This window comes from Typopeltis vanoorti, chromosome 16 (assembly GCF_054136105.1).
Source record: "Typopeltis vanoorti isolate ZY-2024b chromosome 16, IOZ_Tvanoo_1.0, whole genome shotgun sequence".
NCBI classification, from domain to species: domain Eukaryota; kingdom Metazoa; phylum Arthropoda; class Arachnida; order Uropygi; family Thelyphonidae; genus Typopeltis; species Typopeltis vanoorti.
In genome coordinates, this window is record NC_143564.1 from 113,473,929 (window position 1) to 113,501,659 (window position 27,731).

Consider the following 27,731-nt stretch of genomic DNA (forward strand, 5'->3'; position numbering starts at 1 on the left):
CTGGTGTTGTATCACTTTACCCTAGTCCTGAAGATACTTCAGGCGCAAACTTTGTTTGCTCACACTTGGATAAAGGATTAAACTAATTTTATTATAAGTTAAAACTGGTTTGAACTGTCTTGTATACAGCTAATTTAGTGATCCGACTAATTTCTCTCTTATTCCATATGAATTTATTCAATTGACTGCCTACCATACCAGCTCAGTTGATTCTGCTGTCCATTTCCATATTTAATTTACCAACTTCAGTAAAAATCGTTCCTAAGTAGCTGAAATGTTTTACTTGTTCCACAGGATCCCCATTCACAACACAGTTGACATTTTCAACAATTCTACCTATTTTCATTGTCTTTGTCTTTTTAATGGTGACCTTCATACCATATCTATTACAACAGTTAATCAATTTAGTCAGGGAATCTTGCAAACTTCGGATTTATTTAAAAGTATAACATTGTCTGCATAAACCAAAGAGCTGACATTAAAATCTCCAATTGATATCGTGTTTACTACCACTTTCCTTCATAATGTGATCCATATAGATAATGAATAACAGAGGGGATAATGTACATCCTTGTCTCACACTAGATTTAACATTAAACCATCTTCCTGTACTTCCTTCAATTCTAACTGCTGACTTACAACTCAAATCAAGACTAAGTATTGCTTGATATAATGCCCCATTGACACCATATAACTATAGCTTATTGAATAGCTTCTCTCTTGGCACCATGTCATATGCCTTTTCTAGCTCAACAAATCCCAATGTTTTCTCAACTATTTGTCGTAAAGTGTAGATCTGATCCTCATAGCCTCTATTTGGCCTGAATCCAGCTTGTTCTTCACCAAGCTTTTCTTCCACAATTCTTCTCAACCGTTTCTCAAGTACACTTGCATAGATCTTGCCAGGAACTCTCAGTAGGGAAATACCTCTGTAATTCTCACATTCAGTTTTATTTCCCTTTTTATATATGCGTACTATTAGAGCTCTACTCCAATCATCGGGAATTCGTCCCTCTGTCAAGGCTTTCTGAACTATGCAGCGCAGCCACTGTAAAACTTTTATACCACCATACTTAAGCATTTCTGGTCGAATATCATCTACTCCTGCTGCCTTTCCACATTTCAAGCCTTTGATGCCTTTTTCTATTTCAAGTATGGATATGTATTCCTGACTGTATGCCTGTTGAGTGTTTTTTTACCACTATGCTCTCACTGCTTGTTTCATTTAACACTTTTTCAAAGTAATTACTCCATACTTCAAGGATATCTTTTTCTGCTGTTTCAAGTCATCTTTATCATCTCTAACTCCTTTTATAGCACTCTTTCCTCCATTTCTAAGTTTCTTCAACAACCTCCAGAATATTTTGCCACCTTCTTGATATTTATTTTCTATATTCTTGCCAAAGTCCTCCCATGACTTTTGTTTAGCTAGTTTTACACAGTGTTTCGCTTTCTTACATTTGTCTCTGTATTCTCTAAGACCAAAAGCTGACTTATTTGCCAGGAACTTTTGATATGCTTTCTTCTTTTCCTTCACTGCCTCTTTATCTTCCTGTGTCTACCATGGAGTTCTGATTTTTCTATTCTTGCAGACAAGCTCACCACATGCCTCTCTGGCTGAATCAGTCAGGGTTTTCTTCAAGGCTTGCCACTGAATCTCCAAGGTTTGGTTCCTGTTCTCAAACTTTTTCATTTTTTCTTCAATAATCTTTGCGTATTTTAGTCTACAGTTCACATCTGAGAGCTGCTCAACTTTTATTCGCTTTAAAACTTTCTTACATGTTATTCTTTTCAATATGAAATTCAATTTTATCCTACTCAAGACTAAATAGTGATCACTTCCAATTTCAAATCCTCTGTACACTCTGGTGTCCTACACCAGGGAGAAAACATCACTATCAACAATAACATAGTCAATGAGACTTTTCTTATTCCTTGCCTCTTCTCTCCATGTGAATTTGTGCACATGGAGAGAAGTTGGTCCTTGTTGGGGATCCATGTCCTGAGCAGAAATCCAACAGGTATTTGCCATTATTATTAGCTTTGCTCTTTTCTCCATATCTTCCCAAAATATTTTGGTATGTCTGACAATCATTTCCTACTCTGCTCTTTAGATCCCCAACAAGGACCAACTTTTCCTTTTTCATTGTGTCAGTTGCTTTTTCTAAAGCATCAAAAAATTCCTCCACTTTTACCTTAGCAGAACCTTCTGATCTTACATTATTAAAAGGTTCTTCTACCTTAGTAGAACCTTCTAATATCAGAATGAGGAATTGTACCAATTCCCAATTCTGATATTAGCCCACATCACTCTATTTGAGACTGCTTGCATTCAAGACGATTAGCTTCGTATTTTGTGTTGAATACTATGGCTACTCCTTCTTTTCCTTGATTGTCATTTCCTGAATATAACATTTTGTATTTATTGCTCAGAAAGATCTCACCAGTTTTTGTCTCTTTTGTTTCAATCACCCCTATTATGTTGATCTGGTACTTATCTAATTCCTCAGCTAGCTCCATTTCTTTGCCATTCAGGCTTCTTATGTTGATAGTACCGATCTTTATCTCTGGTGATGTTGAGTTGGGGTGTACTTTCAGATTTGTTCCAGTAGCTGACTTTTCAATGTTCAGCGTGGTTCCCTGGCGAAAACAACGGGGGCCTTGTTTAACTGGGCAACGCCCCAGCCGGCATGAAATTTTTTCATGTCGCACCATCATTTTGTATATTGGTTTAAGCCAATAAGAATACAATTTGGTCGGTTACATCCCAATTTGTCAACCCATCCTCGTTCATTCAGTATCCAGGTAGATACCCAACAGGGTGCACCATGAGAAGGTGAGGATTGGACATTAGGTCAGAAGCCCTGGTTGGTTTTCTGCATTCCTTTAAAGGCTATGTGGAGGTCTCCTGTCGGTTATCCAGCTTTGACCCTTAAGCACCTCCTATTAGAAATAGTATGCTCTGAAAGTTGAAATAATCACCCTGCCAGAGCCCCGTGAAAACAGGCCATACCACAGGAAAGTAGGGATGACTTGGATGGGAAAGGTTGTATACTGCATGATCACTAGCCCTTAATGAACCATTGGGTTGGGAGTAGAAGAATGATAGTGGCTGGTTCAACACAGCACCATCTGTGAAAGTATGCATAAAGCAGAAATTGAACAATATGAGAGAGACAGAATGAAGTGGATCTGTGAGAAAGGGGGTTGTTAACTAATTAACTTGCTTATATCATTCAGGCAGTCAATTTCATGCACATCCCTCCCATCTTTCCATGCAGTAATCTATCAAATGACTCCAAAATATCACATCACATACAAATTCTCTTTGATCCAGAATATTCATCAGTTTTACTTAAAACGAAAGTAAATTGCTAAACCAAGTCCAATTATTTACAAACTCATACATACCACTGTAGAGAATCCTATACCTATCAACTCAATCCTATATTCTATTTTCACTCGATCTCTTTGCAACTGTAAGATATAAGAATGGATTATAATTGGAAATAATTAGTTGTAGCACCATCTGAGTGTAGTAGCACTATTTTACTTCTCTCCACCCTTAGGATGCTGTTTATTGAACAACTCTCATTAAACAAGAGAGCACAACTCTTGCATCCTATATCTCTTCCTAAACAACTTTTTACCTACATTATATGCCTAATTTTGATATTCACCCATTTGACTCCAACTTTACTTGCCTATTTTTTTTTGTGTGTACAAGCTGTACTTGTAACAGATGTAAACTAACCAATTCTCACTGGTTAGTTTACATCTTTAGTCTATCAACCACTTTTCTTCACATCTCATGATTCCATTGCGCTAATGTTAGCTGACTTATGGAGATTTTCTTAATCATCTACAATTATTTCTTCATACTCAAACTCTTCCCTGCTTAGTCATACTTCCCTTTCCATTAGCCAGTTCTCATTCACAATTACATCATGTTAAGCTATTAATGAACCCAACACATTAAAACCTAGTGTTGCTCTCATCACATACTAAGGCTGTCATCTCTCAGATACATTTCCACAAGCTAAAAGAAAAGACGTTGGTTTTTGATTCTCATCACAACAATGGAAGTAATCTTCATATCGGCTTTTTACGTGAAGGTGAGTTAGCTAGTCTCATATGGGAGTAGCAGGGTTCCTTCCAGGAAACTCAAATTTTTCCTCCGCAACCAGTCAACCCAGCCAGAGCATGTATTCAGAAAATTACTGTATACAGTGCAGGTGCACAATTTATCTGGAATTGGAGAGTGGCCTTCCATAATGAATCCTGAGACTTCATGGAGGAATCATGTAGAAAATATAATAAACTAAGCTGTCTTCTCTTATCACATAATTATATTCTCTTTATACTTAAATAACCAATTCAGCATTTTGCATCCAAAAGCATCCAAAATATACATGTTATTTATTAACTTTATCTATTTATTTCACCCTCAACCCAAAGCCTGGCACAGCCTCAAAGTCACTACAGCCATTTCCTAACTACGTTATAAGCATAAAATTCCTCTCGTATCATTAACAATAATCCACTATCCAAAATATTCTCTATCCCTCAGTTTCTATTCTTGCCTATATATCATCCTGTCAACCAAATTTTTGCTTATACAAATAATACTTTGATACACCAACTCAAATGTCACAAACTTAGTCTCCTTATTTCTGATACTCTATGCATTACCATTCAAACATAGAATTTCATGTGAAATCACATGAGCACATGTCACTAATTTCTTGCAATGCCTCACCATTCAATGACGTTGTCAGCCTTCCCTTCCCATAATTAAACTTCCATACTTCCTCAGATAAGACTGATCCAACATAGATCACACAGCATATGTGCTATACACTATTTTATGCCTCATCCCATTATCATGCGCAGCTCAGCTGGTATGGACAATGCTTTTTGGTTGGAAAGACTTGGGTTTGAATTCTGTCTAAAACACATCTTTATACGGGCTTTTCAAATGAAGGTGAGTTAATCACTCTCATATGGAGTTGGCAGAGTTTTAATGCACAATTTATTAGCATAATATACTGGCCTGATGGATCTGGATGCTTTGGCCATAAATTCAAAACAACCAACTCTTGCATTCATTCATATACGAGGGTGGTCTGAAAAGTTCTCAGCCTAACAATGAAAAAAACGAATTTATAATTTCAAAACTATTTTTTATTTTTCAACATAATCTCCCTTAAGACTAATATTTATTACAGCGATGCTCCAGTGCCATTATCCCATCCCTATAGTGGTTCTCAGTAAGATCTGCAAAATACCCCTCTACAGGCAGCAATCACCTCTTGATTCAAAGAAAAACACTGACCAGCAAGGAAGAGTTTTAGTTTTGGGAAGAGATAGAAGGCAGAGGGAATCAAATATGGGGAACAGGGTGGATGTTCCAACAATTTGTAGTGCAGATCCCTTAATTTTCCCATTGCCAGTTTACCTTTGTGAGCAGGTGCATTGTCCTGATAAAAGATGATTTTTTTCTTCTGCAAACTGGGTCTTTTCTCACGAATTTTTTTTGTCTAGTATGGTTAAAAGATTGGAATAATATTCTACTGTTATTGTTCAAGATAATTAATAAGCAAAATGCCTTTAGCATCCCAAAACACAGATGCCATGATCTTTCCTGATGATGGAACTGACTGTCTTCTTTGGCACTGAACAACCAGCTTCTGTCCACTGTTTTTGACTCTAGTGTGTAATGGTGAATCCGAGTTTCATCCATAGTAACAAATTGACACACAAAATCAGTTTTATTCTTGTTGAAGTGCTCCAAGCACTATTCAGAGATTTTCATGCAAGTGCATTTTTGATCTGCTGTGAACAAGCACAGCACCAATCTTGAGCAAAACGTTTTCATTTGCAATTCTTCATGCAAAATATATCCTGCACGTTCTTTTGAAATGCCTACAGTCTCAGCAATTTCACACACTTTGACTCGCCAGTCATCCAATACCATATCATGCACTTGATCAATGATTTCTGGTGCTGTTACACTTTTTGGACGTCCTTCACATGGATCATCTTCAAGGCTGATACAGCCACGTTTAAACTTGGCAGTCCATTTCTTAATTGTAAAAAACGAAGGCGAAGAGTGCCCATAAACTTTTATGCACTTCGAATGAATTTCTTTTGGTGTTAAACCTTCTTTTACAAAGAATTTCATAACCACAGGATACTCAACTTTATCCATTTCAAAGGATACAGACAACACTTTTGCTTCAGACAGCTGTATAAAAAAAAACTACTAGATAGAATGACTTACAATTTCACATGGATGCATATGACCAATGTACCAACTTAGAAAAAAAAAAAAAATCTTGCCGATAGTGTTGCCATCTATAGTCAAGGCAGAGAACTTTTCAGACCACCTTCGTATCCTTATATCCATACTCTCTCACTTATATCTAATTTACCAACAACCTGCTCATACTACTTATACTACTGATCATGCTCCTTATTCTCTCTCTGAATCCCCTCCATATTCACTGTTATCCTGCCTCAGTGTATTCTCTCTCACTCAACATCAGTCACTCTAAATATCCTTATATCCATCCTCTCTAAAGCTTATACCCACCTTTAAGTTATTTACAACCTGCTTCTCATGCTTATTTCCTCTCTAAACTTCATCCACGTCTCAGTGTATATTTCTCTCTCTCTCTATCACCCTACCTTAGTCACTCCAAATATCCAATACTAAACCTATTAAAATGAAACCTATTACATGAACTTCATTTTCAGACCATATATTTACAAAATGCATAAGTTTTGCCTCACATACATCAGCCATTATGCCTTTCATAGTGACTATTATCGTACATTGTCAAACAATCACTATCCCAACTATTATCCATTACATACAACTTCCCAAAATCCCTTTCACCATTTTCCCCCCCCCTTTTGAGTGATCTGTGCCTGTAGGATATTTGTATTAAAATTCATATATCCCACAAGTTAAAAATATAAAAATGAATTAAAGTTAGATGTTAATAATAATGCAGTATTTGTAAAATTGTTAGTCAAAAGTGTTTGTTTTTGTATATCATGAGCAAGACAATTTACGATGCCATTTTTATCTTTGGCTACAGAAGTCTTGCTTAGATGTGAAATAAATTTATTAAAATTAGTTATTAGAGATTAATGTGATTTTGTATGAGCTGTCAAAAGTTTTGTAATATTTGTATGTAAACATGATTCTTTACAATATGATGTCAATAGCAAGTGAAGCAAAAGTCACTGCTATATTATCAGAAAAGATTATATAAGTAACTGCAGTGTGAAATGGCAAACTGTTATAATTTCTGGCTGTTTCATTTTGAAATTATAATTGAATAAACTTTTCTGCACTGTGAAGGAACTTCGTCATTTCAAGTCCAATGCTAGAAAGCTGTAATGGCAGCACACAATAGTGGATGCAGAAGTTTCTCAGTTGCATTCTGAGCAGGTGCAGAAGTGAAAAGTACATTATCGAATGTTGCTAAGTGTTCAGCTGCCCATGGAGTAGAAAAGGAACACAGCAAGAGAAAACTATGGCTTTTCTGTGTCTTCAATATATGAAGACTGGACAGAAACAAGAAGAAAAGTCAGAAGACTGAGAGAGGATCCTTGTTATAAAGAGATAAGGGGAAGTTTTTGAAGTCATTAATTCATATAGGATTTATTTCAGTTAAGACTGAAAAGGAACTTTATTGCTTTACAGTTCATATCGAAATGGGCCCAGTAAGATTCTGGGTCTGATATGTGATTTCTAGCTATTATTTCTTCAGAAGCTTTCACATAAATGACAGAGTTGTTCTGAAGTGTTAAAACTGTTGATATAGTCCTATTGTTACGTTCATGTGAAAAGTGAAGTTATAGAAGTGCACTGGACAAAGCCAAGATAAGTTTTCTTTGGTATTCTGTGATTTTAAGATGCAATAAGAATTTGACTCTTGTTGCTGTCATATAGAGAGCAGTTGTTTTGTCATGTCAGTCTTTCTCCTGTATGAATTCAAGAAGGAATGAAAGTTCTATAGGAGGCAAGAGATTCCCCCCACCCCCCCCCCCCCCCACCCCCCCCCCCCCCCACCCCCCCCCCCCCCCACCCCCCCCCCCCCCCACCCCCCCCCCCCCCCACCCCCCCCCCCCCCCACCCCCCCCCCCCCCCACCCCCCCCCCCCCCCACCCCCCCCCCCCCCCACCCCCCCCCCCCCCCACCCCCCCCCCCCCCCACCCCCCCCCCCCCCCACCCCCCCCCCCCCCCACCCCCCCCCCCCCCCACCCCCCCCCCCCCCCACCCCCCCCCCCCCCCACCCCCCCCCCCCCCCACCCCCCCCCCCCCCCACCCCCCCCCCCCCCCACCCCCCCCCCCCCCCACCCCCCCCCCCCCCCACCCCCCCCCCCCCCCACCCCCCCCCCCCCCCACCCCCCCCCCCCCCCACCCCCCCCCCCCCCCACCCCCCCCCCCCCCCACCCCCCCCCCCCCCCACCCCCCCCCCCCCCCACCCCCCCCCCCCCCCACCCCCCCCCCCCCCCACCCCCCCCCCCCATTAAAAGATTGGAATAATATTCCCTGGTTATTGTTCTACCCTTTTCAAGATAATTAATAAACAAAATGCCTTGAAGATCCCAAAACACAGATGCCATGACCTTTTCTGCTGATGGAACTGACTTTGTCTTCTTTGGTGCAGAACCAGCAGCTTCTGTTCACTGTTTTGACTACTATTTGAATTCTGGTGTGTAATGGTGAATCCAAATCTCATCCATAGTAATAAATCGAGCACAAAATGCTCCAAGCACTATTCAGAGATTTTCAGGTGGCTGCGTTTTTGATCTGCTGTGAGCAAGGCGGCACGGCACCCATCTTGCGCAAAGCTTTTTTCATTTGCAATTCTTCATGCAAAATATATCCTACACATTCTTTAAAAATACCTATAGTGTCAGCAATTTCACGCACTTTGACTTGCCAGTCATCCAATGCCATATAGTACACTTGATCGATGATTCCTAGTGTTGTTACACTTTTTGGACGTCCTTCATGGTGGATCATCTTCAAGGCTGATACGGCCATATTTAAACTCGTCAACCCATTTATTAATTGTCGAAAATGAAGAAGAAAAGTGCCATAAACATTTATGAACTTCAAACGAATTTCTTTTTGCATCTATGGTCAACGCTGAGAACTTTTCAGACCGCCCTCGTATTATCATTTGTTTATTCATGTTTGTATCTGTTCCTCTGACTTCCATTTGGAACTTGGTTTATCAAGGACAAACCAAGCCTATCAACATGGTAGTCCAAAGCAAACAGCATGCAGAGAACTCACTTCTTCACTTATTAATCCTAGCTTCAGCACTGATAATATCTAGGATTAACTCCAGTCAGGAACAATTTGCACAACAATCACTAACATTTCCAAGTTCTGTATATCAGAGTAGATTTGCTTTCACACTATTGAAATCCTTTCAACTATATAGAGACAATACAGAATATTCCTGAAAGGTGTGACAAAACAATGGGAGCGGCTACTCTGCACACCAAAAGGACAAAATCTTTTAAGAAGATGAATCCAGAAATGCATCCTGGCCAAGATAGAGATTTTACTTGAAAAATTTAGGCAAACACACTACGGTAATAGAAAAACCAAAGGCATATTAATGCATGCACACCTCATATGAGCTAGCAGGCTGCTCTTCTGTATGCTATAGCTTATAGAAAAGGCACATAACAGAAATAGAACATCTAGCAGAAAGTGAATGGAATCACCTCACATAGCAGATTAACCTGCCATGATGGATGAAACAGTGAGATCAAATTGCACTTCTTATCCATGTTATTCAATAGGTGTTACAGAATCGTATCCTTATTTTGCTGGACGTCTATAGACGTCATGGCCGATTGGGGTGTTAATGAAACTACCTTCTTCTGGATAGCACCAAGTATTTTTAAAAGGTAAGTCTTTAATGAATCACCCCAAATGCAATACTCATATTTATTCTAAGCCTGTGCAGATTACGATTGGTATACAGTTAGCAGTGTATAGGTGAAAAGAGACAACAAAGAAAGGGATGCCAAGTCTTTGGAAGACTATTGAGGTGATGTGTTTGTACCAATAAATGTTAGCAGTTTAAGTCAGCCAAAAAAAAAAAAAAATATATATATATATATATATATATATGTATATATACAGTGGTGCCTTGGTTAACAACAGCCTCAGATAACGATGTACTTGGTTAAAGATGAGTGGCTGTAAGAAAAAAAATCTCTTGGTTAACGACTCTCGATTATGTGAACCTCTATCCGATCTAAAAAACCGGAATTTTCCGATTGCACTCAGCCATGCGTGGGAAGACATTGTCGAATAGAGAACAGCCACGCAACATAGCTGTGAAGCTCAGATATGTTTGACCCATCATAGCCAGCTGTTTACGTTTTCCATTTATTGTTTCTTTTCTTGTATTGTGCTTTAGTTTAAAATTTGTGATTGTAAATGCATTTTATGATGAAAATGAGTATTTAAGCATTTATTTTTTATGTGTTGGTTCATATAGACAATAAATCGGCAGGTGCGTGTCACTGTTCATTCGCCATCAAAAGGCAAAATCAAATCTCATCTGTATAATAATCGTTGTATCTATAAGCTGCTAATCAGTGTATGTTACGGTAAGTGCTGTATCTAATATCGTCACCTTACAAGCAAAATGCACTAAGTCAAAAATTGCAGGTTTTGAATTTAACTATTAACTTTTATTTCAAAAAGGGTTTTTTTTTTGAACTTTTACTTTTATATTCAGGTGACGATATGTTCTTTGAATCCCTTGTCTTAGTGTTGTACAATTTGTAATAATACCGTATTTTGTGTATCTTTTTTTTTTTATAGAGTGAATTTTTTTTACCATGTGACAAAATGGGTCTCAAAAAGAAAGCTAGTGAGGGAAAAAAACAGAAAAATTTTCTCTATTGAACAGAAGAAAGAAATAATAGCAAAACATCATGAAGGTGTGAAAGTTATGCAGCTAGCTTGAATATACGAAACCAGTCATTCTACAATATCAACCATTTTGGCTAAGAAAGAAGAGCTTATGGTAGCTAAGGTTGCTAAGGGAACTTCAAGGTTGAATGTCAAAGGGCTTCTTTTTGAGCAAATGGAAAATCTATTACTAATTTGGATCGAAGAAAGAGAAATGGTGGGGCGATACTACATCTCAAAATGCAATCTGTCAGAATGCTAAACAGATTTATCAAGATTTGAAAAAGAAGACTTAGGGATCAAGTTCTGAGGTAGATGATGATTTCAAAGGTAGAAGAGGTTGGTTTGACAATTTTAAAAAAAGAACAGGAATTCGTAGTGTGATCAGACACGGAGAGGCAGCTAGTGCTGACAAAGCAGCAGCAGATAAATTTGTCAATAGCTTTACAAGAATTATAGAAGAAGAAGAATACCTACCTCAACAAGTCTTCAATTGCGATGAAACTGGGTTATTTTGGAAGAAAATACCCAACAGGACATTTATTACAAAAGAAGAAATACTTCCTGGGCATAAACCAATGAATGATAGGTTAACATTGCTTTTAGCAGCAAATGCAAGTGGAGACTGCAAGGCAAAACCAATGTTAATCTACCACTCAGAGAATCCTCGAACATTCACAAAGTGTTCAATTCTCTATATTCAATCTTGGTGTTTCGTGGAAGTCTAACAGCAAAGCCTGAGTCACAAGAATAGAATTTAGAGACCGGATTTGCGAAGTGTTTGGACCAACTGTCAAAGCCTATCTTGAGCAAAACAATCTGCCTCTAAAAGCCATTTTAACCTTGGATAACGTACCTGGCCAATCCAAAATGCATATAAGAAGAGCTACCAGAGAAATTAGATTTTATCAAGGTGATTTTTCTTCCTCCCAAGACTACATTAATTTCCATAGGTTTAATCTCTGATTAAACCTATGGATCAGCTGATAATTGCAAATTTTAAAAACTTTACACAAGGGCACTTTTTACCAGGAGCTTTGAAATGTGTGAGGCTACCAACATAACCCTAAGAAAATTTTGGAAGGAAGAATTCAACATTGTCATAGCAATTAGGCTAATTGTAAAGGCTTGACAAGAAGTAACAATGAAATGTCTCAAAGCAGCATGGAGGAAATTGCATCCTTCCTTTGGTAACGAAGAACCTTCAGATGAAGGACACAAATTGGTAAAGGATATTGTGGCAACTGCTCATGATCTTAACTTGGAAGTAGAGGAAGAAGATGTTGAAGAATTATTGGAGATGCATGACCGAGAACTGACTACTGATGAGGCTAAAAGAACTTTTCAAGCAGCAATGTGAAGAAAAGGAAATGGAAATTTCATCTGAAGATGAGGATGGAGAGAAAGAACAAATTATGACTGCTGAAATCGAAAATGTTTTCGCAAAGTGGGAGGAAGTTCAAAATGTTGCTATGAAATGGAATCCAAACAAATCTGGGGTTATCAGAACTGCAGATCTATTTAATGAAAAGTCCATGCAGTTTTTCAGAAACACTTTAAAAAAGAGGCAGAAGCAAACAACCCTAGACGTGTTTTTTACAGGTCCATTTGTCAAAAAACTCCGAAGTGAGCCCAATTGTCCTTCTGGTGAAGATTGATAATTAACAACTGTTTTCATGAAGAATTTATTTTATTAATGTTAAGTTTTTTGTAGCAAATACAGTACATATACGGTATAATAAATAAATAAATGATATTTACTATATTTTTATGACATCTTAAATGAGTTTTATCTGCATTTATAATATGTACTATGGTTGTGGGAAAGAGCCGGAACAAATTAATCAATTTTCAATTAAATCTTATTGGGAATCGCACCTTGGATAACAACGGTAATCCTGGAACGGATTACCGTCATTAACCAAGGCACCACTGTATGTATATATGTTAAAGATACCAAGCAATTTTATAAGCTAGGTTTTTTAATCCTTTTTCCCAAGTAAGCAAACAGACAAGTAAGTCAAGTTTGCGGCTGCATGTAGTGTAACACTAGGCAACTCGTGGTAAAGGTGGAGCAAGCTCTGATCACTTTCCTTAGAATTTTCCCCTAATGCAAAGCACATTTCCACAAGGAAATGTATGATGCTATGCATTAAGGTAATGGTCAATACCCATACCAGTTTCGACCTTTATTGAGGTCTCGTCAGTGGGAGCCAGACCTAAAAAATGCCAAGGGTAAGTAATACAGACCTTAGATTGACTGAAGATGAATTGATGATTCCAAAAAACAACTGTGTACAACATTTTGACTGAGAATTTTGGCCTTCATAAATTGAATTCGCGATCTGTTTCCCACAAGTTGACCGACGACCAAAAAGTTTATCAAATTGAACACTGCAAGGACTTCATAAGGACTCAAACTTCCTTGAAATGATCGTTACTGGTTACGAAACGTGGCGTTTTGAGTATAAGCTGAAACAAAGTTATAGTGCTGAGTGGAGACCACCAGAAGAGGGGCATCTGAAAAAAAGTCACTTGGAGAAGTCAAAAGCAAAGACAATGCTGATTTGTTTCTACGATTCCAAGAGCATTATCCACAAAGAATTCATTCTGCCTGGCCAAACAGTCAATGGTGAATTTTATCTCGAAGTTTTGAATCAATTGATAGCGAGAATTCGTCGCATACAGTATGAATATAGTGACTACCGACCATTCATCAAAACACACTGTCACTCTTGGCACTATAACTTGGCTTCTAATGAACTAAATGTCACAAACAGTTGATACAACACTAATGAAGGTTACCGCTTTCAACAACAAAAGATACAACAGGTGGCGCCACTAGTTTCTTCTAGTTTCGAAAAGTTTCTTCTATAATCTTCTTAAATTCTTCCTGTGACATTTGCTGAACTACATTTACACATAAATTAGTTTTCAGATTTTTCTCTTTATTCTGCAATGACACATGTTAACTTGTTTGCTAGAAAATTTCAATGTGATTTCTTCCTTTCTAATTTCTTGAATACACAATGAAGGGGAAATATTTATTTTCTTACAAGCAACTTCACTACATGTCATCTCCCTGGATAAACCAATCACTATTTTTTGAATATTTATTACTTATGATGCTTTTTCAGAATAACACATTTAAAGGTTATACCCATGCACCTAACCATGTATATTCTGGGTGTTAGTCTGGAAGCTTAAAATAAATGGGAATAATCTATGCCAACTTATGTTACTTATCCAGATTATGGTTTTTATATAACTCCCACTCATGAAAGGATTTGTAAACAAAGACTATGTGTGTACCACTGGTGGACTAAGGATTTCTTTCAATTGTTATTATAAATCAGCTAACACCATTTATTCCCATATAGGGAGTAGACAAGGCTGTTTTCGCCCTATCTAACTTTTGGAGACTGAGTGAGCAGTTAGATCTCCACTGGCAGTAAATTTTCATGAGTTAACGGAACGTAAAACCAGAGTTTCCAGGAGAAAAAAACACTTTCCCATGCCAGAGATTGAGTAACATGAGAACTGGTAAAAAAAAAAAGGCTTAGAAAATGTTCCTCTACTTGGCGACTAGTTTTCAACCCAAGTCTTCATTCATGCACTCAAGCGCCGTGGAGTGCAAACGCCACTTCCACTGAGCTACACAGGCTCTCAATTTTTATTTATATACATTTATTTATTGATATATATATATATATATATATATATATATATATATATATATATCATCATCATCAAATTCTAGACATATAACCTCAAGGGGTGTACAGGATATCATAGTACTACATAAAAAATTTACATCATTACTAACTTCCTATCTACAATTTTCCTCCAAATCAGTCTGTTACTTGTCAAGATTCATTATCAGATCTTATATTTCTATCGTCTAAGGCACTTTATTACGCACAGATCCACCTATATCCCGGTCTTCCTATGGGTTGTTTTTCTGCCAACCTGGCAGAGAACACTTGTTTTGCTAATCTTTACTCGCCCATTCTGTTTAAGTGACCATACCACCTGAGATTAGCTCTGCTAATGCATTCCTGGATGCTGACGATGTCTAGTTCTTTCCTAATATCCTCGTTTTTAATATGATATTGCCATTGATGCCATCTGTTCAAGCCTCTAATCTTTCTCAGGACTCTCATATCTAACTATATGAGACTATATATATATATATATATATATATATATATATATATATATATATATAACTCATATCATATCTCATATCTAGTCTGTAGTCTCTGGTCAAGTGTTTTACTTCTGACCCAGCTCTCAGATCCCTAAGTTAAAACTGGTTAAGAACACTGAATTGTATACAGCTAATTTAGTGTTCTGACTAATTTCTCGTTTATTCCATATGAATTTATTCAATTGACTTCCTATCATACCAGCTTTATTGATTCTGTTGTCAATTTCCATATTTAATTTATCATCTTCACTAAAAATCGTGCCTAAGTAGCTGAAATGTTTTACTTGTTCCACAGGTTTTCCATTTACAAAACAGTTGATATTTTCAACGATTCTACCTATTTTCATAGTCTTTGTCTTTTTATAGCTGACCTTCATACCATATCTGTAAAGATTTTTGTCAACGAAGACTTGTGAATTCTCTTTAAACTGTGCACTGGTGGCGAGAAGGTGCGGCAGTCGTAACAACGGAAGCAGACGACGCTTAGGACTCTTTTTAGCAAAGTTTCCGCCGAGTGGTATCCATTTTTTTTTTTTTTTTTAAATGTGCCCGAAGTGAGAGAACAAGTACAACATTAGTGTTTGAAAGCAAATATAATTTTCTAGTTAGATCATATACTACAGTATAATAGGTCATCGGCATTTCAAAAAAGAGCTATGAGTTAATTTCAGCAAGCATTCATTCTGCATAATAATCAAGACTTTCACCAGCTTTACCATTCATCACGAGTCCGAGTTTTACTGGCGCAGCCGACAGGATCTAAAAGGTGAGAGCAATTCGTTATGTAAATGCATGCTCCCATGTTTTAGAGTTCTGTTTTGATTATTTGGGCAAAAGTCTGTTTTAATACAAAACAAAATAAAATGCCGTTCAGAGTTTGTTCCATCCTGGAACAGTAGTAGTTTTGATTTCTCGCCAGAGAAAGAGTACATCAGTATTCAAATTTTGTTCCATCCTGGAACAGTAGTACAATAGTTTGGATAAAAGAAAAACACGGCAGTGTTCAAGCTATATTTTCGTCCCAGATAAATCAGAATAGTTGTTTTTTTTTTTTTCATTTTAAATTTATTTTGTTCTGTTCCGCATTTACCGATTTGTCCTGTTTTGCATGTTTGTTCCATCTTGGAACAGTCCGTACTTGTGATTTCTCACCAGAGAAAGAACATGACAGTCATAGTTCATTTTTGCATACTGTTTTGATAGTTGTTTCGAGATTTAAGTTATTATATAGTAGCGGTGTAAAATCGAAACTATTCCTTTTTTGTTTTTATATATCCACATATATATATGTATATATTTGTGTATTTGAAAGAAGTGTAGTAAATTGTGTAGTTGAAGTTTTTTTTTTTTATCTGATAATATTGTAAGATTTATCTATGTTTACAAATGACATGTTGAATTTAGTTATGAGTCCCATAATCACCAAATATATACATCTCTTTCTGGGCATTTAAAAAAAAAAAAAATTGCAATTGATTCCTTTTTAAGGGTGATTTTTTTTTTTTTTTATCAGTAAAGAGTTATTTAAGCACCATAGCTTATTTAACCAAAGGTAGAAAGGAAGATTTACGTAAATTGGCTGAAGAATTGGGAGAGAAGCCAACTGTTGAAATGAAAGTAATAGATCTTAAAATGATTATTACGGGAAGTAAATTTTATGAAGAAGAATTTGTTAAAGGGATGTTGGAGACAATTATTAGTACCAGACTCGAGGAAGAACTGATGAAGAAAGAAGAATTAGAAGCTCAACGGCAGAAGGAAGAACTAGAAGCCCAATGCCAGAAAGATGAATTGGGAGCCCAACAGAAAAGAGAACAAATGGAGTTCGAGTTGAAGAAACTGGAAATTGAAGCGCGTGTTCAACCAACCTCAACTCCAGTAACCAATGACAATAAACCATACTGTCTTGAACTAATTAAGCTAATGCCTAGGTTTAGATTACAAGAGGATGACAGTGTGATATACCTATCCCTGTTTGAAAGACAAGCTAAGAGAACCAAAATAGATGTTAAAGACTGGATATCATGTCTCTTGACTTTGTCACCATTTGAGATTGTCCAATTAATTGGTAGAGAGTCAGAAGAAAATTGCGAAGATTATGAATATATTAAAACAATTCTACTAAAGAGATTGAGATTGAATCCTGAAAGTTTCAGAAAAAAGTTTGTGATGCACCAAAAGGTTGCTGAAAAATCTTGGAGGGATTTCTGTTATGAAATAACTAATTATTTCGAAGAGTGGATTAGTGGCCTTGATATCAAGGATTTTGAAGGGTTAAAAGATCTAATTATTATGGATCAACTGAAGAAGAAAGTACCACATGAAGTGAGAGAACATCTCTTAGACGACTGTGCAAAATTCGTTTCTCCAACCAAGTTAGCTGACAGATTGGACGAATACGACAGTGTTCGTAGTACATCAAGGAAGCCCATTGGAGCTATTCCAAAGGACAAGGTTACTGAAAAGTTTAGACCTTATACTCCACCTGCTGAGCGATGGAGTATAAGGTCTATGTGAAAAAATACTTGTAGAAAGGAAGGTCATATCGCCAAGTTTTGTATGAAAAATAGTCAGTCAAAAGGTACTCCTGCTACAGCACACAGTAACCTAGTTCAAACGTCTACCACTGGGGATGACAATAAATCAGGTGTGTTGACTGCCAAAATTTCCATTCCAGTATCCAAATCAGTGGACACTGGTCGAAACATAGATGATTTGAAGGTCGTCAAAATCAAATGCGGAAATAGGGTTTTAAATGAAATAATAGATAAGGGAGCGCAAATATTGGTAATGCGCGAAGATTTAGAGGCAGATACGCACCATGATGGAGAAAGTAAGATAGAAATATCTTCTGCTTTCGGAGAAAATGAAATAACACCCTTGAGAATTTTTGAAATGAAAATTGATAATTTACATGGTAATGTTCAAGTCACGAGCCTGTGTAGCTCAGTGGATGTGGCGTTTGCCAACCACCGCGCTTGGCCGCACGAAGGAAGACTTGGTTTCGAGTCTAGTCGGCGACTAGAGGATATTTTTCTAAGGCTTTTTTCGACCGGTTCCCGAGTTAGTCGATCTCTGGCATGGGCAAGCAGGTTTTTCCTCCAGGAAACTCAGGTTTTAAGTCCTGTAAACTCAAGAAAATCGACCGTAGAACCCACATTATTTCAGACATTAAATATATTGTGTTAGGGTTAGGGACCACGAGATGGCGGCACATTTGAGCCGTCTCTCTTCACTGAGTACCGCTTAATTAGTGATAGCCTTGGGCCATCTATCTCTGATTGGTACCAGTGGAGATTGAACTGCCCACTCAGTCTCCAAAAGTTAGATAGGGCTAAATGGCCTCGCCTACTCCCCATATACGGGGAATAAAAAGGCGTTAGCTGATTTTTTTGATTGTTCCAGTCACATGTGCCATCTCAAGAAGACTGGTTACCGATCTGCTACTGAGTTCCTCTGCCTAGGAAATACTGGTCGAAAGTGTCGAGCAACATGAGAGTAGTCATCATTGGGAGACACCAGTTCTGAAATCAAAAGATTTAAGTGATAAACGGTCAGAAGATGATCAAGACAAACACATGCCTTCGAAAATAACCAATACAGCATTGGCAGTCAGTACGATAGAGTCCCCACCAGGTGCAGAAAATGAGTGTATACCAGAAAAAACAAAATTCGAATTCGGCAAACTTCAAGAGGATGATGAGACGCTCCAAAGGAGTTTTGAATGGGCAAAAAGGCAGAAAAAATGCCTATGCATTTGACAATGGGGTTCTGCTTCATAACAAACATATTTGTGGCGAGAATATTAGACAAGTAGTACTACCGTGTGTGAAACGAGAAAATGTCTTAAAGATGGCACATGAAATCCCTCTTGCTGGCCATCTCGGCAAAAAGAAAACCCGTCAGCGAATCAAGTACTCATTCTTTTGGCCTACCATTAAACAAGATGTGAAAAAATATTGCGAAAGCTGCAAGGAATGTCAAATGAGAAGGACTGCTACTACGACCTATCGTCAGACCAGAAACTCCGTCTGAGGTATGGAGTGTGGATTGTGTCGGACTGTTAGAACCTCCATCAGGAAGAGGACATCGATTCATAATATGTGCTGCTGATTTATGCACTAGACGGGCCAAAGCCATACCTGTCAAGGAAATAAGTGCTAAAACTACATGTAATGTTCTGATGAGGATTTTTACTCAGACGGGATTTCCTAAAATGGTCTGTACCATCCAAGGTACGAATTTCACATCTAAACTCACTCAAGCTTTTGAAGATCTGCTAGGCACAGCTCCACGTTTTTCCACTCCAGGACATCCTGAGAGTATGGGCGCTGTCGAACGTTGGAAGAGAACTTTAAAAGAGATGATGAATAAGAATATGCAGGAGCATGGAAGAAACTGGGATTTACATCTTCCCTATCTTCTATTCGCATACCGAGAAGTACCACATAGCACTACTGGGTTATCACCTTTCCAGATGGTATATGGAAGATTACCTCCAGGCCCCTTATCTTTGTTAAAGGAAATTTGGACCGGTGGACGAGGCATCCCACCCACTGCCTCTCGCTCGATTGAAAATTATTTACAAGAGCTTCTTGAAAATCTAAGAAAAGCTCATGAAATTGCATCCGAGAACGCCAAAGGGTCTCAAGAATAATACTCCTCCAGATATAATCTTCGTTCCAAAGAAAAATCCTTCATTGTTGGTGAAAAGGTCTTAATATTGTTACCTTCATCCTCTCATAAGCTTCTAAATACTTGGACAGGACCTGCTACAGTCGTCCAACTTACTAGACCCCATTCTGCGAAGGTTGAGATGAAGGATGGAAGTATCAGGGAGCTCCACATAAATAAGCTTCGACCATATATTCAAAGAATTAATCATGTCGGTCTAGTCTTCGAGCTAGATGAAGATTTCGGAACACTCCACTATGCACCCGCTGACAAGATGAATAAATCAGTCGAAGATATTAGGAAACACCTTGAGGATATTAAAGCTCTCTTGACGGGAGAACAAAAACAAGAACTTTTTGACATCCTCCGGAAATATGCAGATGTTTTTAGTTCCAAACCTGGTCATGCCAAAGTTGACTGACACTCCATCAAAGTTAGAGAGAACTGTTCCCCTAAGAGACTCAAACCCTATAGGGTGCCAATCACTCTACAAAAGGAAGTAGATCGACAAGTCAAAGAACTGTTAGATATGGGTTTCATTGAGCCAAGTGTCAGTGAATGGGCTCATCCCATGGTTTGTGTAGCTTAGAAAAATGGAAGTGTCAGATTATGCATTGACTGTAGATTGCTAAATAGTTTTACTATTCCAGATGCTTATCCAATGAAAATAGCTAGAGATTTATTATTTGAGGTAGGACAAGCAAGATTTATCACTGTAGTTGACCTCACCAAGGGATATTGGCAAATCCCTATGGAAAAGGAAGCAAAGCCCTTCACTGCATTCGTGACACATTCTGGTCACTATCAGTGGAACGTCTTACCGTTTGGAATGAAGAACGCTGGAAGTACATTCCAGAAATCATTGGATAAAGCACTAGCTCCTCATAAGGCATACTGCCGATCTTATATCGACGATTTGGTTATATTTTCTAAAACATGGTCTGAACATCTCACCCATATAGATGAAATCTTCAAAACATTAAGAGAGGTGGGTTTAACAGTAAACCTAGAAAAATGCGAATTCGGGAAAAATCAAGTGAAGTTCCTAGGTCATTTGATTGGATCCGGTCAACATTCCCCGGACCCAGAGAAGGGCGAGGTTATAAAAGGTTTAGCACCACCAGCGACAAAGAAGGAAGTAAGAAGTCTACTTGGGCTGGCTAGCTACTACCGTGACTACATACCACGATTCTCTCAAATTGTATTACCAATGACAAATCTGACTAAGAAAAGTGTCCCAAACAATATTCCTTGGACTACTGATGCTGATGAAGCTTTTACGAAACTCAAAGAAAAGCTTATAAAAATGCCTTCTTTGCATACTCCAGATCTCGACAAGCCATTCCAGTTGTATACGGATGCATCAGCAACAGCTATTGGCGCATGCTTAGCTCAAAACAACGAACAAGGAAAAGAATTGTCCATTGCTTTCTTCAGTAAGAAACTAAATTAATGTCAAATGAAATGGTCAACCATTGAAAGGGAAGCTTTTTGCATCTTGGAGGCGTCGAAAAAGTTTGACACATGGGTATTTGGTGCCGAAATACAGGTAATTTCAGATCATAACCCTCTGACCTATCTAACTAAAAGTGCCTCTCATGGTGCCAAGTTGTCCTGATGGGCTTTAGCCCTACAACGTTATAATATGACCATTACATATAGAAAGGGTAGTCGTCATGGTAACGCCGACGCCCTTTCCAGATTAAAAACTGATATAATTAATGTCATTGGCTTGTTTCTTAATAATGATTATATATTTTCTTGATGTTTAGCTAATGATGATTATATAGTTTTTTTTTTGTTTTGTTTGTTTGTGAAAGCAGCATCGCACCATAAAGCTCTTACCTCATTTCTTGTATTTTAGAGTCAATTACTCGCCTGAGTTTTCTTTTAGATGCAACATCGACATTCCTGTGACGGATGTGCTTCCCCCAAAGGGAGTTGTAAGAATTTTTGCCACGAAGACTTGCGAATTCTCTTTAAACTGTGTACTGGTGGTGAGGAGGCGTGGCAGTCGTAACAACGGAAGCAGATGACGCTTAGGACTCTTTTTAGCAAAGTTTCCGCCGAGTGGTATCCATTTTTTTTTTAAAATGTGCCCGAAGTGAGAGAATAAGTACAACATTAGTGTTTGAAAGCAAATATAATTTTCTAGTTAGATCATATACTACAGTATAATAGGTCATCGGCATTGCAAAAAAGAGCTATGAGTTCATTTCAGTGAGCATTCATTCTGCATAATGATCAAGACTAAATCAGCTTTACCATTCAACACGAGTCCGAGTTTTACTATATCTATTACATCAGTGATTCAATTTAGTCAGGGAATCTTGCAAACTTGTAGTGGATTTATTTAGAAGTATAACATCGTCCACATAAAGCAAAGAGCATACATTAACACGTTTGCTGCCAACTACGAGTATACCCGTAGTTGGTAAACCAGCTACACAAGCCAGCTACGAGTTTACTCGTATGATGCTTACCGCCGGCAACGAGATTACTCTACTGACATTCAAGAAGTGAAAATGCTTGGCTTGTGGAGCTAGCATCAAAACAGTGTATTCTCAATTCTCATAGACAGTATATGCTCTGCACAAGCCAACTACAGGTATACTCGAATGACGCTTAGCAACGGCAACGAGATTACCCTACTGATCTTGAAGAAGTGAAATTGCTTGGCGTACAGGAACAGACTATGCCAAAGTAGCGAGGCAGCGAACGTGTTAACATCTCCAATTCTGATATCAGGTTTAATACCAATTTCCTTCATAATGTGATCCATATAGATAATGAATAAAAGCGGGGAATATGTACATCCATGTCTCACACCAGATTTAACATTAAACCACCTTCCTCTTCAATTCTAACTGCTGACTTGCAACTCAAATAAAGAATAAGTATTGCTAGATATAATGCTCCATTGACACCATATAACTGTAGCATGTTGAATAGCTTCTCTCTTGCCACACTGTCATATGCCTTTAACAGATCGACAAAACTTAAATACAGATCTTTATTATATTCCCATGCTTTCTCGATTATTTGTTGTAAAGTGAAGATCTGATCCTGACAGCCTCTATTTGGTCTGAATCCAGCTTGTTCTTCACCAAACGTTTCTTACACAATTCTTCTCAACTGTTTCTCAAGTATACTGGCATAAATCTTGCCAGGAACACTCAGTAGGGAAATAGCCCTCTGTAATTCTCACATTCAGTTTTATTTCCATTTTTTTATATGGGTACTATGAGAGCTCTACATCAATCATCGGGGATTCGTCCCTCTGTTCACACCCTCTGAACTATGCGTGCAGCCACTGTAAGACTTTTATACCACTATACTTCAGCATCTCTGGTCGAATATCATCTGCTCCTGCTGCCTTTCCACACTTCAAGCCTTTGATGGCTACTTCAAGTATGGATAGATTCCTGACTGTATGCCTGTTGAGTGTTTTTCACCATTGTGCTATCAATGCTTGTTTCATTTAGCAATTTTTTAAAGTAATTACTCCATACTTCAAGGATATCTTTATCTCCCGTTTTCATGTCACCTTTATCATCTCTAACTCCTTTTACAGCAATCTTTCCTCCATTTCTAAGCTTCTGATATTTATTTTCTATATTCTTGCCAAAGTCCTCCCTTTTGTTTAGCTAGTTTTACACAGTGTTTCGCTTTCTTACATTTGTCTTCGTATTCTCTAAGAGCAAAAGCTGACTTATTTGCCAGGAACTGTTGATATGTTTTCTTCTTTTCCTTTGCTGCCTCTTTAACTTCTTGTATCCACCATGGACTTCTGATTTTTCTATCCTTGCAGACAACCTCACCACATGCTCTCTGGCTGACTCAATCAGGGTTTTCTTTAAAGCTTGCCACTGAATCTCCAAGGTTTAGTTCTTGTTCTCAAACTCTTTCATTTTTTTTCTTGAATAATGTTTGTGTATGTTAGTCTACAGTTCACATCTGAGAGCTGCTCAACTTTTATTCGCTTTAAAACTTTCTTACATGTTACTCTTTTCAATATGAAATTCAATTTTATTCTGCTCAAGACTAAATAGTGATCACTTCCAATTTCAAATCCTCTGTACACTCTATCAACATCACTATCAACAATAACATAGTCAATGAGACTTTTCTTATTCCTTGCCTCTTCTCTCCATGTGAATTTGTGCACATTTTTATGTTGGAACATGGTGTTAGTAATAACCAGTCCATGTCCTGAGCAGAAATCCAACAGGTATTTGCCATTTTTATTGGCTTTGCTCTTTTCTCCAAATTTTCCCAAAATATTTTTGTATATCTGACAATCATTTCCTACTCCGGATTTATCACTTTAACCGTAACATATATATATATATATATATATATTTACATAACATAGTAAGGTTTATTATTTCTGGAGGCTGTTGAAGCAGCTTAGAAATGGAGGAAAGAGTACTAAAAGGAATAAAAGATAACGTTGACATAAAAACTGAAGACAATGATATCCTAGATGTCTGGAGTAATTACTTTGAAAAACAAAGTAATTACTCCAAACAAAGTAATTACCACGCAGTGACAGAACTGTACTAGAAGAGGAATGAAAAGAGAAGTAAATATCAATACTTGAGGTACAAAAATCAGTCAAAAACTTGAAATGTGGAAACACAGTTGGATTAAATGATATTCGGCCAGAAATGCTCAAGTATGAGGTATAAAATTATGAGGTTTTGCAGTGGCTACACTGTATTATTCAGAAGGCCTCATGAGAAGTTTGAATTCTCAATGATTGGAGTACAGCTCTCATAATAGTACCCATGTATTAAAAAAAATAGGAATAAAGCTGAATGTGAAAATTACAGGAATTTCTCTACTAAGTATTCCAGATAAGATTTATGCAAGCATACTTGAAAAAGATTTTGGAAGAGAAATTTGCAGAACAAGCTAGGTTGAAGCCAAACAGGGATTGGCAAAATCAGATTTTCACTTTTAGACAAATACTTGTTAATGTAGTTAAAATAGTTGTTAACCTTTATTAAAGCCAGAAAGGGGGGGGGGGGAGACTGTACGTTATGCAACTGGTACCTTTATCAGCAGTGATGTGTGGCATAATAGATGCCAGTACATATAGAAATTTGGGGTGCTTAAGGGTCAAAGCTGTATAACTGAGAGGAGACTTCACATAGCTTTTAAAAAAATGCAAAGAACTGACCAGGGCTTCTGACCTAATGTCCAATCCTCACCTTCTCATGGAGCACCCTGTTAGGTATCTACCTGGAAACTGAAAGAATGAGGATGGACTAGCAATTTAGGATTTAGCCGACCAAATTGTACTCTTATTGGCTTAAACCACAATATAAAATGATGGTACAACATGACAGAATTTCATGACGGTTGGGGCGTCGCCTGGTTAAACAAGGCCCCCGTTGTTTTTACCAGGGAACTAGGGTGAACAGCAAAAAAGTCATCTACTGGAACCAATCCTAAAACACACCCCAACTCAATATCACCAGAGTTCAAGATCAATACTATCAACATAAGAAGCCTGAATGGCAAAGAAATGGAGCTAACTGTGGAATTGGATAAGTATCAGATCGACATAATAGGGGTGACTGAAACAAAAAAAGACAAAACTGGCGAGATCTTTCTATTATAATAAATACAATAAATAAAAAATTTTATATTCAGGCAATCACAATCAAGGAAAGGAAGGAGTAGCCATACTCCTACTTTTCCTTGATTAGGTTAGGCTAGTCTTCTTGAATGGCAGACAGTCTCGAGTAGAGTGATGTGGGCAAATATGAGAATGGGGAACTGGACAATGACTTCCCACAGAAGGTTCTTCTAAGATAGAAGTGGAGGAATTTGATGAGGCTTTAGAGAAAGCAACTGACACAATGAAAAATTGGTCCTTGTTGGGGATCTAAATAGCAGAGTAGGAAACAATTGTCAGATATACAAAAATATTTTGGGCAAAAAAAGCAGGGAAAATAGCAGTAAAATAAATAACTTTTTTTTTTGCTCATATTTACAATGGGAAACAGTGGTGATGACATGCTGAATGTCCCATTTTCTGTCAGAGCTTTTGCGGATTGTATGATTCGTTACAGTTGAAGGCAGTTGGAACTTGTGTATAAATAAGTAAATAAAATGAGTTATTTCAGCCTTTCTTTGGTTCAACCTGGAAAAATAATAATTTCATTTCTCAAGTGATGACTTTTTTCAATTTTTGTGCATATTATATGGCTGTATTTAAAAATCATATCAAAATTCAAATTATCCGTGTATGACTCTAGTATTTCCCAATGATAATCTAATCTCACCATGAAGCATAAGCCCTTTGTACTTCTCACACAAACAGCATGTGAAGTATAGCAATTATTCATTTGACCTTTATGCTTTCCATATTTAAAATCATATTAATTGTTAAATTAAAGTGTTCAAAGTTATCCTACAATTAACTGCACTGTATGAATTAAGATGAGCGCTGATGCACTATGCCTTCTTAAAAGTTTCATACATCAATAAAAATGCAATCACATGGTGAAATGAATGTGAATTTTGTAGCACGGGCTGCACAAGCCACACGACATCACGCTCAACCTAAATGGACCTGCAATAACACTGTTGACAATATATTAAATTTAGTTTAATCCTTTATCTCTTTAACAGAAGGGGCCACTATGTAGTGGCCCCTTCTGTTAATGCATAACATTAGACATATCGCAAGGAGATGTGTTTTGCATTATGGGAGATACTGAGTTAGGATTGTTAGTAGCGTGCTCCACCTTTGCAAAGGAGTTGTCCTGGTGTTGCACCACCTTACCCCAGTCCTGAAGATACTTTCAGGCACAAACTTTGTTTGCTCACACTTGGATAAAGGATTAAACTAAATTTACTATATTCTAACCAAGTGAAAAATAAACTTTCAATGTTGACAATATATGTATAAAAACTTAAAGAATTCATATGAACTTCACAGAAGAAAAGGATGATATCTTACCTGATTATTTGTAATCTTATCTACGGTTGATCTCTTCATTGGAGCAGTTCTAGAATTCTGTTGACAAGAGATTAAAAAAAAAAAAATTAAAGTAATTATTTTATATGAAAATTATGTATGTGTTTCAGTGTACATACATACAAACAATGCCAAAAATGTAATTATAATTAACTAACAGAGAAATTCACTTATGTTGGAAATAATCACTTAACGGGAGTAGAATTTTTGGTTTTGTTTCAAGCAAAAATTATCCCTCAAAAATCAATGAGAAAAGAAAATAGAATAACAATTGAATAGTGTAGCACGTTGTAATATATGATGTTAAATGTAGAAGGAGAATTTCATCTGTAACCATTAGATTTCAAAAACCATGACAATGAAATTTAAATTACTTCTTATGAGGGATATTAAGGAAGACAATTTCTAAAATAGTTAAAGTTTTATTTACACAATCATTTCTGTTTAAGTTTAGTTAGTGAATATGAGCTTCGCAGCTTTCTTTATACAATCTTTCTAGAATTCTAAAAATAAACTGCTTGGGTATAATACTTGTCTTTTTTCCATTGAATATTGTGTCTAAGAAAAATGTCACGAATGGCAAGACTTGATTCAGGAATCATAAAACTGGATGTAATCCTGGTGTTCTTCTAAATGTATCTGCCATTAATATGAGAGACTGAATGAGCAAGAAATTCAGCAAACACCATGATAGGAAAGAAGAGGGTATTTATCTTTTAGTGAGTGAAAGAAAGTTTTCATGGACTGGATGGAAGATGACTTGATTAATTTAGCATGGAATTCTGGTGAGCTTTTCAGACAATGAAATTTCTTCTTCAGAAGCAGAAGAACTAGGCAAAAAAATAAATAAAATAAAAAATAAAATATACAACCATGAGAGCCATTAA

The 27,731-nt window shown here is 37.3% G+C and overlaps 1 protein-coding gene across 1 annotated transcript in view; it reads right to left on the reverse strand.

Annotated features, from left to right (window-relative positions):
• The window catches only part of ATP8A (ATPase phospholipid transporting 8A1), a 1,088,708-nt gene that overhangs the window by 760,510 nt on the left and 300,467 nt on the right, over nt 1-27,731 (reverse strand). Inside the window, exon 11 of the mRNA XM_090406292.1 lies at nt 26,827-26,883. Within this exon, the coding sequence (XP_090262418.1) occupies nt 26,827-26,883 (57 nt within the window). The remainder of the gene's footprint in view (nt 1-26,826; nt 26,884-27,731) is intronic.